Source organism: Chelonoidis abingdonii, chromosome 5, assembly GCF_003597395.2.
Source record: "Chelonoidis abingdonii isolate Lonesome George chromosome 5, CheloAbing_2.0, whole genome shotgun sequence".
NCBI classification, from domain to species: domain Eukaryota; kingdom Metazoa; phylum Chordata; order Testudines; family Testudinidae; genus Chelonoidis; species Chelonoidis abingdonii.
In genome coordinates, this window is record NC_133773.1 from 123,047,125 (window position 1) to 123,064,922 (window position 17,798).

A 17,798-nucleotide genomic window follows, 5' to 3' on the forward strand; every position below is an offset into this window, starting at 1 on the left:
GAATGGCTCTAACACGTCCATCATTCAATGCAATCATGGGAGGCTGACTTGCATCAAGACCCCGTCTCCCTTTCATGTGTCAAAGCAAAAGAATTCGTACTGCCTGACTGTCATAGCGAGCAGTGTATGCTGCAGCTCCATGCTCCACACATCTCAGTCTAGTGAGGTTACAACCCTGCTTACGTCCTGTATGCCAGACAGTGTGGGTAGTTGCAAGGAGGAAGGTTTGATTATGCGAGCTTGAGCTTTGCAGGTTGCAGAAGTCGGATGAAAGAGAAGGTTTGATACGAGAGAAATAGGGACAGTTTGGAGGACCTGACCGCTGCGTGGACTTGTGAACGTCCAGAGAAGACCCGAGCTCCGTGTCCTGCCTGACTATGATAGCAGCTGGAGGCTCCGTCCACCCTCATTACACCTAACTAACAAGTCACTGTTTCTATTCCCGCATTCTTATAAGTATCAATGACACAAATGGGGGAACACTAGGGCAACGTGAGCCCCAGGAAGGTTGGGAGGAGGAAAGCAAGGGTGGCAGTTGTTGAGAGCAGGCAACACTTCCCCGTGAAGGCACGCACTCATCATTGCTGCGGGATTACACGGCAAGCTGTGCTCATCTGGTTCTCAGACACACCTGCGTTCTCTAGTACACTTGCCCCCACATTCTATGCAGAGACTCTATTTTAGATCATCATAAAAGGAGGGATTGACTAGGACAGTCATTGCCCATTTTGCCTTTGCACCCTCCGGCCGACTCACAGGCACTCACTGATAGCCAGCAGACGTATCAAGAAACGTACAAGAGTACGTCTCTCATTGCCAATTTACAAATGGCAGCAATGGTACTGAACAATGATAACCATCTCTGCTATCAGCCAAAAGCAAATGAATGCTCTGTCAGCCGCTGAGTGTAGCCTCGCAGTGTCGCCTCTGTCGCGCAATCCAGTACACATAGCGGAACGTCAAAAAAAAGTGAATGGGCTCCATCAGTTGCGTGCTATGGTGTCTGCCAGGGCAATCCAGGAAAACAGGGCACGAAATGATTGTCTGCTGTTGCTTTCATAGAGAAAGAATTGAGTGACGATATTTACCCAGAACCACCCGCGACAATGATTTTTGCCCCATCAGGCACTGGGATCTCAACCCAGAATTCCAAGGGGCGGGGGAGACTGCAGGAACTATGGGATAGCTACAGAATAGCTACCCACAGTGCAACGCTCCAGAAATCGATGCTAGCCTCAGACCATGGACGCATACCACCGAATTAATGTGCTTAGTGTGGTCGTGTGCACTCGACTTTATACAATCTGTTTTACAAAACCGGTTTATGTAAAATCGGAATAATCCCGTAGTGTAGACATATCCTCACTCTGCTCAAGATTAGAGGCACTTGCATAGCACTTGAGAAATGTCTGGATAATGTGTCAGTCTTTAAACAATGTCCCAAGAGGGTGTTTTCTGTGCCTTAGGGGAAAGCCCAGCTAGCACCAGGCCACCACAAGAATGTCTACTGTCCTTCTTTTAAAGAGAAAAAAATAGTTAACTACATAGGAACATCTGACTGGAATGACATCCTGTGTAAGTGAGTCCAGTTCCCTGCTATCACAGGTGCCCCCATCATATAATTCTGTTCCTAAATTTATCCATCTCTACATTTTCAAAATGTTGCATGGAGTTTTAGCATCAACTTCTATTAATGAATTGGGAGTAAAATGCTGTGCAAGTCTGAAAATGTAGGCTATACTGTTATGCTGAATCAATAGCACTTATACCAACTAAAATACTCGGTTGTCAAAAAAGATCATTTGGAAATATTTTTTCTTTTGTTTTCTATCCTAAATTACCACTTGCTATTGACTGAAATTTATGAGGCAAAAGGTTAATTGGCTACTTTACATTTTAAACACTCATTTGAGTTCAGAGCTCTCCAAAAATGATGGATCAGAGCAATCATTTATCCCTCCTAAATACATGGGACCGTGACCTTTTAGGATGAAGCCAAAAATAATGTTTTTCAAAGCTGTACTTCAGTCAGAGATGTAATTGCTAACACACCAGATATGTAAGCATCTCCTTTCATAGTTGCTGCCCTGAATTCTGTTCTGTCCTGTCCCATGCATTTGGCATATAATTTTTCTCAGGCCAAATCAAAGTTCTTTCAAACAAGACTACCACCAGATGCATCTAGAGAAAACAATCCAAAAGACCCCACATTTGGCCTCACTCCATTAAGCAAGATGGTAGTGTCTCAGTCTCACTAGTCGAGACAGACCATGTCCCTAATTATTGATTAATTTTTCATTTTCCAGAGTCAGCTCATCCATCAACCATCCTTGTAATTATTAAGATTCCCAGAACTCCTTCTTCTTTCCACTACACACAGAGAGAGACATCATCCCCTTTCTACCACACAAATCTTAGTTAGTATTTATTTAATATCAGAGGTTAAATTAGATTAAGTATGACAGCTCTAAAAATAACAAAAAAAAAAAAAAAGGTGCTACAAAACGATTTTTAGGAAAGGAAAATATAGTGGATTCCAATAATATTTTATATATAGCCATCTAGCCGATGCACTAATCTTTCATTACATCCTAATCTAATGACAGAGAGTTTATTCATATACTTCAAGCCAAGAATTTCCTTAAAGGATAGGTTTTAATCACTGACTGGCTAAAATACAGACTCTAAATTACTACTGTACCAACTGTATTGTCATTTAAAGTTACTGTGGTTAACTCTCTCAGTGGCCAGTAGAATAGTAAGACAATGTAATAAATTAAAACAGGATTAAAAGATGCTTCATTTACCTTGCTTTTTTCTTCAGTCTTGGCTGCCTGTCTACAGGCTGGATGCCAAATGGAAGTACCTGAAAATAAAAGCCAGCACTCTGGTGAATTCTGTCCTGTAAAATGCAGCTTTCAGCGTGAAGGGCAGAACACTGATCTCCAGTAATCATAGAAACCGGGGTGAAATCCTGGCCTCACTGAAGTCAGTGAGAGTTTTGCCATTAACTTCAACAGGGCTAGGATTTCACCCATGGTTTCTAAGTCAAAATATGACAACTTTGGGATACTCAGAAATCTTTAAATAGACTTAGCTGTTTTTTTAATTCTTTGAAAACTCTTTAAGCTATAACAACCCCCTACCCATCAAAACAAACAAAAAACTCTATGTCCCTCATTATCTTTGGAATAATGTACATACTTTGGTCTAGATTCTTAGCTGGTGTAAAATGCCATCGTTCTATAGATTTATGCTGATTTATATTAGCTGATAATCCGGCCTGCTATCTTAATTGCTCATTAAATTAACATTCTTCTTGCATTCCCTACTTATAAGTGGGACATAAGTTAAATACTACCACATTAAATTAATTCAGGGAGATTGCATAAGGCAGTGATACTCAGACCTCAGTGGTTCAGAGGCCCAATTATCCATCAACATTAATCAAAAGAGCCACAGTAGTGTGAATTCATTATTTCACTTACTATAATACTATTAATATTTAAACGGTATGAGGGAACATATTTAGTTTATATATATATATATACATATTCTCACAGCAAACAAGTTAATTTCGTGCAAGCTGATAACGTGGATTGATTAATAAAATAATAAAACATCCTGATTGGTTAATAATTAAATCACACAGTGTTTTAATATCATGTGTTGCAAAGAGCTGCAGGAGACACATTGAACAGCCACTTGCGGCTCGCAAGCTGCAGTTTGAGTATCACAGGTATAAGGCAAAGAGAACAAGAAACAAACATAGAATGAAGCAAGCCTAGAAATATAATACATTAAAACCAGAGGGCTATGGTACAGTAAACATTAGAAAGAAACAACACAAAGTAGTCTTACTTTGGAACACATTAGCAATCAAGCTTCAAAGAAGAGCATAGTTCTATCTTGAGAATTTAAATTTAAAAACGATGTCCATGAAGTTAACACAAGATGCTAGATTGTTATGGACTTTTTCTTTTAGCTAAATAAGTGTGTGCGCTTTTCTCTGAGCAATAACTAAACTAGCAATATACCATATAACATTATCAAAAAGAAAAATGGAAAAGCTTCGTCTGCAGAGAACAGGAGAATGGACCATTTGAACCAGAGCAATTTGCTTGATGTATACAAAAACAACAAATCACCTATACGTCATCAAAAGGGTGCAAATGTTTCAATTAAATGTCAGTATGAGAGAGCTTCCTTAAGGAAATAGACTACAGGCCAAATTCAGTATCTCAAATAAGGATAATACGAAGTGCTGTTGTGTTACTTATGAAGAATCCTCTGTTTTATAAACAGTAGCACAGTAATTGTTAAAAAAAAAATGTGCAGAGTCCAAGTCAATGACGTTTCCAAGACAGGACAATCTTGTGTCCCTATGCACCACATTTGGTCTGGAATATTTCACCTGAATTGGGCTACATTAAATTAATAATTTGGGAACAAGATATCAGGGTTGATTTATATTTATGTTCCAAATACCAACAGGCAGCAATACTGTTACAATAATGTGACTTTCACAGAGTTTCTAGGCATGAAGATCATTGAAATATTGTTGAGAATGTATTTTTGTGGTATTCCAGGATAATGAAATGGAGCTGGCAAAACTGTTCAGTGCTGTTTCATGAAGGGTGTTTTCAGAGGGAGTGCTGGGTATCTATGGAGGTGAAAATTACAATTTAAATAAGATAAAACGTATATGCAACAAAGAGAAAGGGAGAGAGAAAGAGAAAATTAGCACAGAAACTTAAGAGTCAAAAACAAAGAAAAATCTGAAAAGTCAAACATAACGTCAATATGTTCAGAATTTAGAGGTAAGCAGTGTACAAATAACTATACTGAATATATCAATAACTGCAGAAAATAAGATGGGTCCAAAAGCAAAACTCTGAATTTTGGGAGTGTTTGAATCAGAACTCAGAACAAAAATTAGCAAACGTCCATCTTGTAATATCTTTATAATGGATGAAACTGAAACCTTGACTCCAGACACAACTGAACTTCTGAGTGTTTGAAATCTAAATTCAAAATTTGTTGGCTTGGGATCATCTCCAAGACTGGTTTTAGCATTGATTTGTTACTGGATTTCACAGATTCCTCCTACTGCTGAGCAAACTGGCTTGCCATTAACCAAGGAATCACAACATTCCCCAGCTTCTGTAGTGAGTAAAGCTATGGATCACACTGGCACTCAGTGAACTACTATAATTTGCTCTAAATCAATGTGACAATAGAATAGTGGCATTTGTGATTTTAAATAATGTAACAGCAAATCTTACGTAGGTAGTGTCTAATTTCTCTGTTTAAAGAATGAACACAAAGAATGATTTAAGAGTACTACTGATACTTGCAGGTAATAGAACAGAGCTGGGTAAAAACCATTAATCCTAGGTTAGTACATCAACTTGCTAGTTCCCTCTGCCCATTTAGTTTCTCTTTCTGTTTTGCCAAGAAAGAGAGGCTGTGCCCAGATCCTCATGCTAGAGGCGGCTGTCTTATAAATGCAAATATTGTTTTAATAAATACATTAAGGATCAATACTAATAACAACTTTTGTTTGTTTACTTTGCAGATACATTTCTTCTCCTTCTGCAAACATCTGACTGCATCTGACACATCGTGCACAAGCTGGGTGATAATGTTTTTCTCCGGCCTGTTGGGGGAAAAAAAATGTAATTATTGATAATGCTAACTCTAGACAGCACTGCAGCTTATTCAGTGATTACACCTTCAGATGTCATATTAAGTTTTTGAAGAAAATATTTTATTACGTTATTTTCTTTCAGACTGGAGATTGCCATCCCAATGGTGCCATGGGCCCTGCACCACTGCTGGAAGTGGCCGGCACCACGTCCTTGCGGCCCCTGGGGAAGGGGAGGGCAGAGGTTCCGTGCGCTGCCCTCATCTCCAGGCACCTCTCACTGCAGCTCCCATTGGCTGGGAACAGGGAGCTGCGGCCAATGGGAGCTTCAGGGGAGAAACCCACAGAGGTGGGCAGTGCGTGGAGCCCTCTGCCCTCCCTCCCCCAGGGGCCCCAGGAACATGGTGACAGCTGCTTCTGGGAGCACTGCGGCATAGGGCCAGGGCAGGCAGGGAGCCTGTCTCAGCGCCACTTTATACCACTGCCACCCTGGAGCTGCTCCAGGTAAGCGACACTGGGCCAGAGCCCGCATCCTGAACCCTTTCTGCACCCTGCACTCCAACCCCCTCCCACAGTTCCCCCATTTGCTCAGTTAACCTCTTCACAAAATAGCTAACAGAATGTAACAAACCATTAGGAAAGTTATAGATAATAAGACAGAAATTATCATAATTCCACTATATAAATCCATGGTCCATCCACACCTTGAATACTATGTGCAGTTCTGGTCACCCCATCTCAAAAAAGTTATCTTAGAATTGGAAAAGGTACAGAGAACGGCAACAAAATGATTCAGGATATGGAACAGCTTATGTATGAGGGGATATTAAAAAGACCGGGACTATTCAGTTTAGAAAAGAGATGACCAAAGGGGTATATGATAGAGCAGGGGACTCAAACTCAAATGACCACGAGGGCCACATGAGGACTAGTGCATTGGCCCAAGGGCCGCATCACTGACACCTCCTCCTTGCTGCCACTGGCCCTGCCCCCACTCCACCACTTCCATGAGGCCCCGCCCCTGTCCCATCTCTTCTCCACCTCCTCCCCTGAGTGCGCGGCTCCCCGCTCCTCCCCGCTCCCCCCAGAAAGTGCTAAGTACCACCACCAGCTGTTTGGTGGTGGGAAGTGCCTGGAGGTAGGCAGGAAAAAAAAAAAAAAAGAACAGTAATATAGTATTAAAATATAGTATGCTATTAAAAGTCAATTTATTAACTTTATTAACTTCTTTAACTGTAATGTGAAAAGTCAGTGCTAATTTTGACAGTCAGTTCATTTTTGGCACTTAGCTGACAGGGTTTTGCATCAACCAGAGCATCAATATTAGGTTTGATATCCTGAGACAAAACCAACCTCAGTGTTGCTGTCAAATGTTCATCAGTGAGCCCTGACCTTAACATAGATTTGTTAATTTTCATGGAAGAGAAAAACTGTTCACATATATATGTACTTCCAAACATTGCTATTATCCTTGTGGAAGCAAAGAATAACATGGGAAATCTTTTTTGTGAAAGAAACCTGTAGAATTCTGGAATTCCAACATCTGTATAATTCTGCTTCAAAATGGTGTCACACTGAAGCTCCACTAACTACATTTGCATTTCCTCTGCAACATAGTCAATTTCAACAGCAAATGGTGTGGAAAAAAGTTGAAAATGTGGTTCAAGTGCTTTGAAATCTTTAAACCGCACATCAAACTGTTTGTGTAAGTAGAAACAATCTCTTCATATTCTTTCAAAGATTTGGGTTCAACTTTTCTTAAGGAATTCAGAGTCGAGAAATGAACCAAATTGCCAGCAGTCAGATGTTTCCCCCACAAAATAAGCTTGACTTTGAATGACTTAACACTGTCATACACCTGTTTTCTACCCTGAAGTTTCAAGTTCAGTGCATTCAGGTGATCAGTTACATCTGTTGGAAAAGCAAGGCTGCAGATAAAAGTGGAATCAGAAAGCTGTGGAATCTCCTTGTTTTTCATTTTCATGAAGGAATCAATCTCCTCTAAGTGCAAAAAAAAGCTTCAGAACATTTCCATGACTCAGCCATCTAACTTGAGTGTGATACAGAAGTTCCCCATATTTGCTGTCCATACTTGCTAGAAAAGAAGTGAACTGTCTGTGATTCCGCCCTCGTGCACGTATAAAATTAACAGTTTTTAAAACTACATCCATAACTTCCTTCCTTTGTAGACTTTTAATACACAGGGCTTGTTGGTACAAAATACAATGTAAACTGGTGAAGCTAATTCCTGGTATATTGAGGCTGTTCAGTTTGATCTTCAATAATCCAACCACACCAATGTTTTCAGAGCACACTGATGGTGCACCATCCATAACCAAAGATACGAGTTTGTTCCATGGCAGCGCAGCTTTTTCAATGCACTCTTCCAGTCCTTGAAATATGTCACATTCCATTGTCATACCCTTCAGTGGCATTAAGTCTAGCAATTCTTCAGTAATATTCAAATTGCAATCCACACTTCTAATGAACACTGCACACCGTGCAGTATCTGATACATCTGTACTCTCATCAAGAGCAATTGAAAATGCTTTGAAATCTTTTGCCATTTGAATCAATTGTTTTTGCACATTATCAACTAAATCAGTTATCCTGCAGGCAACTGTATTCGCAGACAAGTTTATGATTTCAAAAACTTTCTTCCTATCAGGACATAAAATTTCGCTGACCTTCATAAGATGTTCTTTTACGAATAAGCCTTCTATAAAAGGTCACGATGATTTAGCTATCATTTCGCTTATCACAAAACTTACTCTTACTGAATCTTTGCTAGACTTGTTAATCCCTGAAAAGAAATTTATTTGCTTGGCAAATGCTGCTTTAAATTGCTGAACTTTCTCCTCTCGGATTTTTCCAGTGAATGCATCATATTTTTCATGATGCATTGTGTCATAGTGCCGACGCACATTATACTCCTTGGGAACTGCAATCATTTGCTGACAAAGAAGGCACTGAATTTTATCTTTTACCTCTGTGAAAAAATATAAATTCTCCCATTTGTCTTGAAAAACTCTTTTCTTCCATGACAGTTCTTTTTTTTGACAAAATCATTTCCAAGCGGTTTTAATAAAATATATACACTCAGTAAAGACCCGCCACTGCACTGGGCTGCACCACCACTCCACTCTTGCTCTGCCTCTTCCAGAGGTGGCAGATTTGTAGAAATTTTGGTAGTGCCCACAACCTGCCCTCCCCCAAACTCTGCCCCCACCTGCCTACGGCTCTGAGAGGAAGTTTGGGTGGGGGAGGGAGGTCTGGGGTGCAGACTCTGGGATGGAGTTTGGGGATAGGAGGGGGTGCAAGGGTGAGGGCTGTGGGGCTGGGGATGAGGGGTTTGGGGCATTGGAGAGGCTCAGGACTAGAGCAGGGGAAAGGCAGCCTGCACTGGCCCTAGTGGAGGAGGGCACTAGGACCCTGCAGCAGCAGATGATGCCGAAAGCCAGCACAGCCGAGTGGAGTCAACATGAGCTGCAGGCTCCCAGGTGGTGAGGAGGCAGCAAGTGAGGCCAGGGGACTCTTGGGGGAGGCGCGTGGGGGTGGCAGACGGGGCCGGGGGAGAGACCTGGCCCCAAACATTGGGGATCAGCGTGCGGGGAGCTTAGCTGCCATATAAAATAACTCGGGGGTGGGTGAGGGGAGTTTGGTGGTGACAGGAAGTAACTGGGGTGCAGGGAGCTTGGAGGGCCGTGTGTTTCAGACCCCTGCAATAGAGGTCTATAAAATCATGAGTAGTATGGAAGAAGTGAATAGAGAAATGTTATCACTCTTCATGTAACACAAGGACAGAGGTCACCCAGTGAAATTAATAGTCAGCAGGGTTAAAAACAAACAAAAGACAGTACTTCTTCATACAATGCACAATCAACCTGTGGAACTCCGTGCCAGGGGATGTTCTGAAGGTCAAAAGTGTAACTAGGTTCAAAAAAGAACTAGATACGTTTGTGAAGGACAGGTCCATCAATGGCTATTAGTCGAGGTGGTCAGGGATGTAACCTCATGCTCCGAATGTCCCTAAACCTCTGACAAGAATTGTTGTTATAAGCTGGGGACTCATCAGTTGGAACTAAGAGGAAAAGAAGGACCTCGGAATACTGGTTGATCACAGGATGACTATGAACCACCAATGTGATATGGCTGAGAGAAAAACTAATGCAGTCTTGGGATGCATCAGGCAAGGTATTTCCAGTAGAGATAAGGAGGTGTTAGTACCGTTATACAAGCACTGGTGAGACCTCATCTGGAATACTGTGTGCAGTTCTGGTCTCCCATGTTTTTTACAAGGATTAATTCAAACTGGAACAGGTACAGAGAAGGGCTACTAGAATGATCTGACGAATGGAAAACCTGTCATATGAAAGAACTTGGTTTGTTTAGCCTAACCAAAAGATGGCTGAGGGGAGATATGCTTGCTCTCTACAAATATATCAGAGGAATAAATACCAGAGTGGGAGAGGAATTCTTTAAGCTCAGTACCAATGTGGACACAAGAATAAATGGATATAAACTGTCCACCAGGAAGTTTAGACTTGAAATTAGACAAAGGTTTCTAACCATCAGAGGAGTGAAGTTCTGGAACAGCCTTCCAAGGGGAGAAGTGGGGGCAAAAGACATATCTGGCTTCAAGACTAAGCTTGATAAGCTTATGGAGGGGATGGTATAATGAGATTGGTCTTTGACTATTAGCGGTAAATATGCCCAATGGCTTGTGATGGGATGTAGATGGGGTTAGATCCAAGTTACTACAGAGAATTGTTTCCCGGGTATCTGGCTGGTGAGTCTTGCCCACATACTCAGGGTTTAACTGATCGCCATATTTGGGGTTGGGAAGGAATTTTCCTCCAGGGCAGATTGGCAGAGGCCCTGGGGGTTTTCCCCCTTCCTCTCCAGTGTGGGACACAGGTCATTTGCTGGAAGATTCTCTGCAGCTTGAAGTCTTTAAACCATGATTTGAGGACTTCAGTGGCTCAGACACAGGTTTGATACTGGAGTCTATGATTCTATGACTGACAGAAGCTGGTATTGGACAACAGGGGATGGATCACTCAATTTCCCTCTTCTGTTCATTGCCTTGGAAGCATCTGCACTGGCCACTGTTGGACGACAGGATACCAGGCTAGACGTCCCACTGGTCTGACCCAGTATGGCCATTCTTATGGTCTTATATGTATAAAATCTTGGCCTCAGTGAAATCAATGTCAAAACTCCCACTGATTTAAGCAGGGCCAGATTTTACCCCCTTTCACCAAATGAACTACTAGCATAAAAAAAGGTGTTGCCATGGACCACATGTAACTTTATGCATCAAGTACTGCAGACCTCACTCAGGCAAAACACTACTGGAGTCAAGTAGGAGTTCAGAAGGAGTTTTGTCTGAATTAGGAGTGACCGTACGATTTGGCTCTATGTAAAGTGTTTCATATCCTGTTTCCTTGGAAAAGTGTGGTTAAAAACTAATACAATTAGTGTCAAGTATTGTTGGTGTTAAAGTGTTTCTACAGTACTGTATTACAACTCTAAGTTCATATAGAACTTGCTCTGCAAGTCTTTGTTCTGTGAAGTGATGAACAAACTGTCAGCACCCAGAGAATAGTAATTAATCAATGCTAATAATGGCATGCTGTAACTGGGACTATGTGGAGGCTCTACCAGATTACTTATGACTGACAAAGTCAAAGGGTTCAGCAAAGGTTTACACCACAAAGCATAATCTTGGTCCAGTAGCTGCTCTCTCATTACGCAATACTGGGGTCTGACTCAAGTTTAAAGAGTCTGTTTTTCACTTCGCTAATGTAGGATTTGTTTAACCCATGAAAACCTATTGCCATACAGATGTGTAACACTAGTGATAAGAAAGAAAACAATCCATTAACTAAATGCTTTGGATCCTTTCAGTGGATATGGGACAATTACTTCAACACTAATAATTACTTCACTACTGAAATGTTTGGGAGACTTGTGTCTATAGAAGAGAGTTACTATAACTCTCAGATGCAATAACAGCCCCTAAAAATATGTTTCCTGACACAAAATGACAATTAAAGCCATAGAATGAATCAGGTGTAAAAAAAGACAATGGCACTGTCAGGTGGTAGGCTTTTTTGTTGAACAATGTCATCTAGAGAAACACTAATATAATCAGGGTACTGACATTACATGTATCTCTTAGCTATTGAACAGATATAAAGGTCAGTTCTGTCTTTTGATTTCATCTGTGTGGTATCACAATATCTGATAATAGATGTTGAGCTTTTTTTCAGTTCAGATATTTTTATTTCTTTTAATGTTATACTTTTTATAGCAAAAATGTTTAGAACTTTGTATATACACAAATATACAATAATAAATTGGCTGATGGAGGTCCCTAAAGGTGCACTAATGAGACCTTCTATTTCTTTTTTTGTGCTCCATCTTGCAAAATGCTGAGTGACTCTTGTAACCCTAAGGAGTGAGGGCACTCAGCACTTAGTATCAGCTAAGGTCTAATATTGCTTGTATCAGCTAAGGTCTAATAGTATCAGCTAAGGTCTAATATTGCTTGTATCAGCTAAGGTCTAATAGTATCAGCTAAGGTCTAATATTGCTTGTTTGTGTCCATAGGTATAAGCATAGATGGACACAAATTAAATCAGAAAAACCTAAAGTTGGGATTTAAAGGCAAAAAAAGGAGGACCATTTCCCTTAGGAGGTTGGTATTATATGGGCAATGCTAATGCAGAACAAAATCTCAGTAAATTTGATTGATTTGGCTGAGCTGATAAAATTTAAACCCTGGCTAAAAATATCTAGGGGGAATTCAATGACTTTCTTTCCCAAAGAACCTGGTTAAATAAGTTCTGAAATGGCAGCACCATTAAACTAGAATTGATTTCCAAAAAATTTAAAGACAACCTAAGTCCATAATTTCAGACCACTTATATGTACAATAACTAAACTAACAGTAGCTGTACAAAAAGACCTCTTTTCATCCTAATTGTTAGCAGAGTAGAAAATCAGATCCAAAAGATGACAAAGAGCCTGATTCTTTAACACCTGTGTAACTCCATTATACTTTATAGGGTTTCTGATGAAGTTTGTGGGGTTAAGTGAAACCAAAGCTTTTTGTATAATATTATTTTAAAAATACTGACGGTGGGTTTTGGCCTTTATTTTAATCAACATTAAATCCTTCATTTGAGCACTTTAGAAGGGAATATGGTAAATTTCCCTTTACTTGAAGTATTTAAATCAAGACTGAATATCTTTCTAAAAGACAGGCGACAGCTGAGCCTGAAGTTATGGTCTTCATACAGGAATTACCAGGTGAAATTCTAAGACCAGTGTTTGGCAGTCAGACTTAATGATCTCTTCCAGCCTTAAAAAAAAAAAATAAAATCTATGAATACTTTTCAGTAAGGTGTTATAGATTGTTACAACAACCCAATTCTCCTAAATTTTCCACCAAACATTATGAAGAGAAGTTAGATTTCTAGAAAGTACGTAAACATTTTATTGTTGAACTGCGTTATGTTAGGACAGAGTACTTTTAGTTAAAAGAGTTTAATGTACAATTTTAACCAACCATTATTCAAGTATGACTTTGCAACTGTACAGCTAATAACCTGCCAATTTGTCTGTATTTCCTATGCAGAAAGGATATAGAAAGTCTGCAGAGAAAGGGAAAGTTCTAAACACTCACGGCTCACAAACCACAGTAACAGGCACTTACATTAAAGCTGGTTGAGAAACAGAAACTGCATTCAACAGATATTTTCACAAAACATTGTCTGTTTTCCAGACCAGATTCACCCTTACTCATGTTGAGTAGAATGTTTTTCTCTATGTAGCCCCACCAAAACAGATGAAAATACTCATTGAATAATGTACTAAAGTGGTTGCAGAATAAGTGTCCCAGAATCTGGCCCATCATACTATGTTCAGCAGATATAAGAATCTTTGCAATCATTTATAGAGATATAGGACCGGATCCTCAGCTGACGTAAGCTGTCATAGCTCCATTTAGTTGGAGCTATGACAAGTTACATTAATCAGGAATCTGCCCCATGATTAAAATCACTGTGTATTTTTATGACACATCAAAGTGTACTTGCTGGAGTTGAGGTTTATAGTGTAAATCTATTGCCCTATTGATTAGAGAAAAGGGATAACAAAAATGCACCATCAGTTTCTCCAAGAGCAGCCTGAGGCAGAGGCAGGACTACTTCAAAAAGACTTTGCTCAACAGACGTCACATCTTGAACCAAAGCTGGACTACCAGTTCCAGCAGAACCTGGAAATTTTTTGACCTTAAGATGTAAGGTGTGTGTATTATCAGCTTAAGCTGAAAAGATGGCCTTGTCATTTTCCTTTTTTTTTTCCTTCTAGTTTGTAGCACTGATGTGAGGGAGTCTAATGTGGCAAACAAATTCCTAACCATATAGCTGTTTCTTCATTGCAGTTTGGAAGCTTAGTTTGCCAGACTGTATTTTATAAAATGGGCAACACTGTGACAACAAACATACATGTAATGCACGTAAGTGACAATATGTTGTTCTTGTGAATCCCTTATTGTTTTTGAGCTTGACCCTCTAATATCCTACTCCAGCAACCTGTACATGCAGGAATAAGTGGGACTAGCATTTATTAAGGGAAAATCCTCCTAGTCTGAGGGCAATATGCCACGTAGAATGGTAATGTCTCCTCTCAGCAACACAGGCTACCATGAGCCCATCTAACCTGTCCTTCATTCTTTATGCTGGCTTCTTATAGAACAGAAAATCAAGGTCCTGGTTCTTATTTTTGAGTCAGTCAATAGTTGGGGCCCAGGATTCCTAAAAGAGCACCTAAAGAGGAATATGGTCAACAACTCCACTCCTCAGGCACAAAGGAACTGTTCAGTCTAAATATAAAAAATTCAAATGTGCAGTAGGCAGAGCTTCCTCAGGGCTAGTGAAAGGCTGTGGAATTAACTCCAACAGGAACTAAGAACGACCACAAATCTCATCACCTTCTGCTCCAAGAACATGGAGCACTTTTCTGATCTTGCTTTCTTTAATATAAACACACAGCACAGAGTACATATTTTGATGCTAGCAGGCCAGGTGCCAGATTACGCCAAGGTCACTGAACACTGACAAGTGCATAGCTGGAAACCAGTCTAGCTCACCTGTGTTAGCATTTTTAAAACTGATATTAAGTTTGTTAGAATGTGTTTAGAATTGATTAAATGCTGGTAGGATGCTGCATATATTGCTCTCACTTACAAACATCTGTATCCCATGGTATAAAGTTATACTGAGTGTTTACACTGTAAACCTCTGTAACTGTGTAACAAGAAAGCAGCATTAATCAGTGTAAAGTGCTGGTCCTGCACACAAGAAGGCCCACCGAAAACAAATGAGCCATTTTCAGACATCAAAGGACAAAGGCTTAGCAGATTGCCCCTATCTCTGCACCCATGAAGAGGAGATGGGCACCAACCCTTATCCTATTAGTTTTAAGTCTAAGGGAAGGGAATAAAAATCCTGGTACAGTGATACAGTTCCTGACTAGAAGGAATTGCATCACTGTGCTGCTTAGAATTTGATGAGTGCAATATTTCTTAGCATATGGAAGGGCTCCCCAAGCTGCTCTGCGTGGGCTAGCTCTAAAGGAAACAAAGTTTGCATATCATAGCAGTTTCTATTACCTTTTGGAATCTAAGACTAACTCATTTGTGTGTCTGTTGAGTAGCTTTAACCTTGTAAAAGACTCATTTTTTCTTAGTTAATTAATCTTTAGTTAGTTTATTATAGGACTGGCTACAAGCATTGTTGCTGATGTCAGGTCTAACTGCAACTGACCTGTGGTATGCAACTGGTCTTTGGGGACTGGCAGTAACCTGAATATTGTTGTGATTTTTGCGTAAGGGACAATCACAAAGACAAGTTTGCTTGGGTGGCAAGATAGATTGGGGTACCCCAGGGGACTGTCTGTGACTCCATGGTTAGGCTGCTAGAGTACTTGAGGAGTTCACACTTGTTACTTGCTTGGTGAAATCTAAGTATAGAACTGGCAACCAATTTGAGGTTTGTGCCCTGCTTCTTGACAGTTTGACTGAGACTGGCACTCATGCTCATGAGCTAGTCCAGACAGCTAAACACATATAATTTATAAAAACAAACAAAGCAACAAAATCCCTACCCTACTCATACCATTACTCCCTTCGGGAGTAGGCAAGAGAAATAATTAATCAGACATGAAAAATGTTAATTACATCACTTAATGCACTACTTGAAGGCAGTGATGAAGGTAGTACAACAAACTGTGCAGAATACAGACCAGAAAGGAATAGCATAGAATAGAACAAACACAGTGGCAGATGTAATTCCATGTTGACATATGCAAAATGCATATTGGAAAGAGTAATTTGAATTACTCATCAGTGGGTTCTAAATTAACAGTCGCCACTCAGGAGAAAGACCTGGGTATCGTTATGGATGTCTCAAGTGAAAACGCCTGCTAAATAGGCAGGAGCAGATGGACTAAGTGTAAGGATGTATAAAAGGATGAGACAGAAGATAACACTGGAGCTAGTACAATGACATTATATGAATCACTGGCATGCCCTTCCCATAGCTATAACTCCGACTGAACTATGTCAGTGGAGCACGCACCACACCTCACAGGGTTAGGCTCTAAATCAGGGGAAGAATTTTGCCCACGGTGTTGTGTTGCAGGGTGACTGGCCCTTTAAGAGGAGTAGGGCTCAAGTCTACCTGCTGCTGCCTTTTGAAGGCCCACTTGGGCATAACAGAGTCCCAGGTGGCCACTTAATGGTTAATTGGTCAATGAGCACCTGGATCTAATAAAAGGTTACCTGAGCTTAGTTAGGGAAGACATTCCCAAGGAGACAGGGAGCTCCCGAGGAGTGGAGCTCCCGGAAGCGCTGATCAGAAGAGCTCATCAGATCAAGTGGTCTAGAAGGTGTGCTCCTGGAGAACGGGAACTCTCCAGGGAGCCCACGCAAGCAGGGAGTCTAGGAGGTGCTCCTGGAAGTAGGAGATTCCTAAAGAGAGCTTCAGAAGGCAGGTGTACAGGGGGGCTACTCTCAGCAAAAGGTTCTCCTAAACTATGCCAGGAAATGCAGCCTCCCCGGAAGCTACTCCCAAGGAGAGGTGCTTCTGGAAAGAAGGGGCTGATGTAAAGATGAGCAGTCCCAGAGAGAAAGTTCTCCCAGGGAGAGACAAGAGCAGCCGAGGAGACGGAATGGGTTTGGGACACCCCTCCCCCCACTGCTGTATGCTGCTCCTGTCCTCTGCCTTGGAGCTGCTCCTGGGAGCCTCCTGCTTGCTGTGCAAAGTGGAGGGGGAGGTAGAGGGATGCTGATGTCAGGGTTTTCCCCTCCCTCAGCCCCTGTACTCCATTTCCACAGAGCAGGGTGTGGGGGACACAGGACAGGGCTCAGGACGGAGGGAGCTTGCTGGCAGCTGCTGCTGTGTTTGAACTTGCTGATCTACTTAAAAGGGCAGTGTACTTAAAGTCAGGTCAGCATACTTAAAGAGGCAATGTGCATTTCGGTCACACACAAACACACACACATACTGTCTTTCACACTCACCTCTCAACATATACGTGTGTTGTTGTTATTACTTCTTTCAAAGTGTGTTATTTTAGTTTTTTGACCGATATATGCATTTCATAATTTTTATTCCTCTCTTACGCTTAAATTTAATTCTTTGAGTAGTGAGTTCTAAAATGCCTAAACTGTCCTGGCTAGAGTAATTATCCCTATGGTAACTTTTTAAAAAGAATATTGGTTTCTATTGGTGGTGCACATCCACACATTACCTCAATATGGTGCACATAACAAAATTCATTTAGCATGTGGATGGAAAAAATTAGAGGGAACACCGACTATAACTACTAACAATGTAGGTATGACTAATGAGGGCTGATATCTTTCTGCTGAGAGCAACAAGCTCATAGCAACGAGAAGAGAATTCAGGTTGATTCAATGATTCCATTACATTGTGGCATGTTTTACATTTCAGCTGACATAATACAAATCTAGGTAGCTGTAGAAGAGTACCAGTAGTGCTGAATCTTATCTGTTCAGGTAGGTTCACATAATGCAAGACTCCTATTGATGTTTTGTCTGCTTTAGGAAGGATTACAG

The 17,798-nt window shown here is 40.8% G+C and overlaps 1 protein-coding gene across 7 annotated transcripts in view; it reads right to left on the reverse strand.

Moving 5' to 3' along the window:
- Window positions 1-17,798, reverse strand: part of ABLIM2 (actin binding LIM protein family member 2) — a 239,178-nt gene that overhangs the window by 83,102 nt on the left and 138,278 nt on the right. For all 7 annotated transcript variants that reach the window (XM_032767238.2, XM_032767236.2, XM_032767235.2 and 4 more), the window contains 2 exons: window positions 5,572-5,659; window positions 2,808-2,866 (listed from right to left, as the gene is read on the reverse strand). In XM_032767238.2, the coding sequence (XP_032623129.1) occupies window positions 2,808-2,866; window positions 5,572-5,659 (147 nt within the window). The remainder of the gene's footprint in view (window positions 1-2,807; window positions 2,867-5,571; window positions 5,660-17,798) is intronic.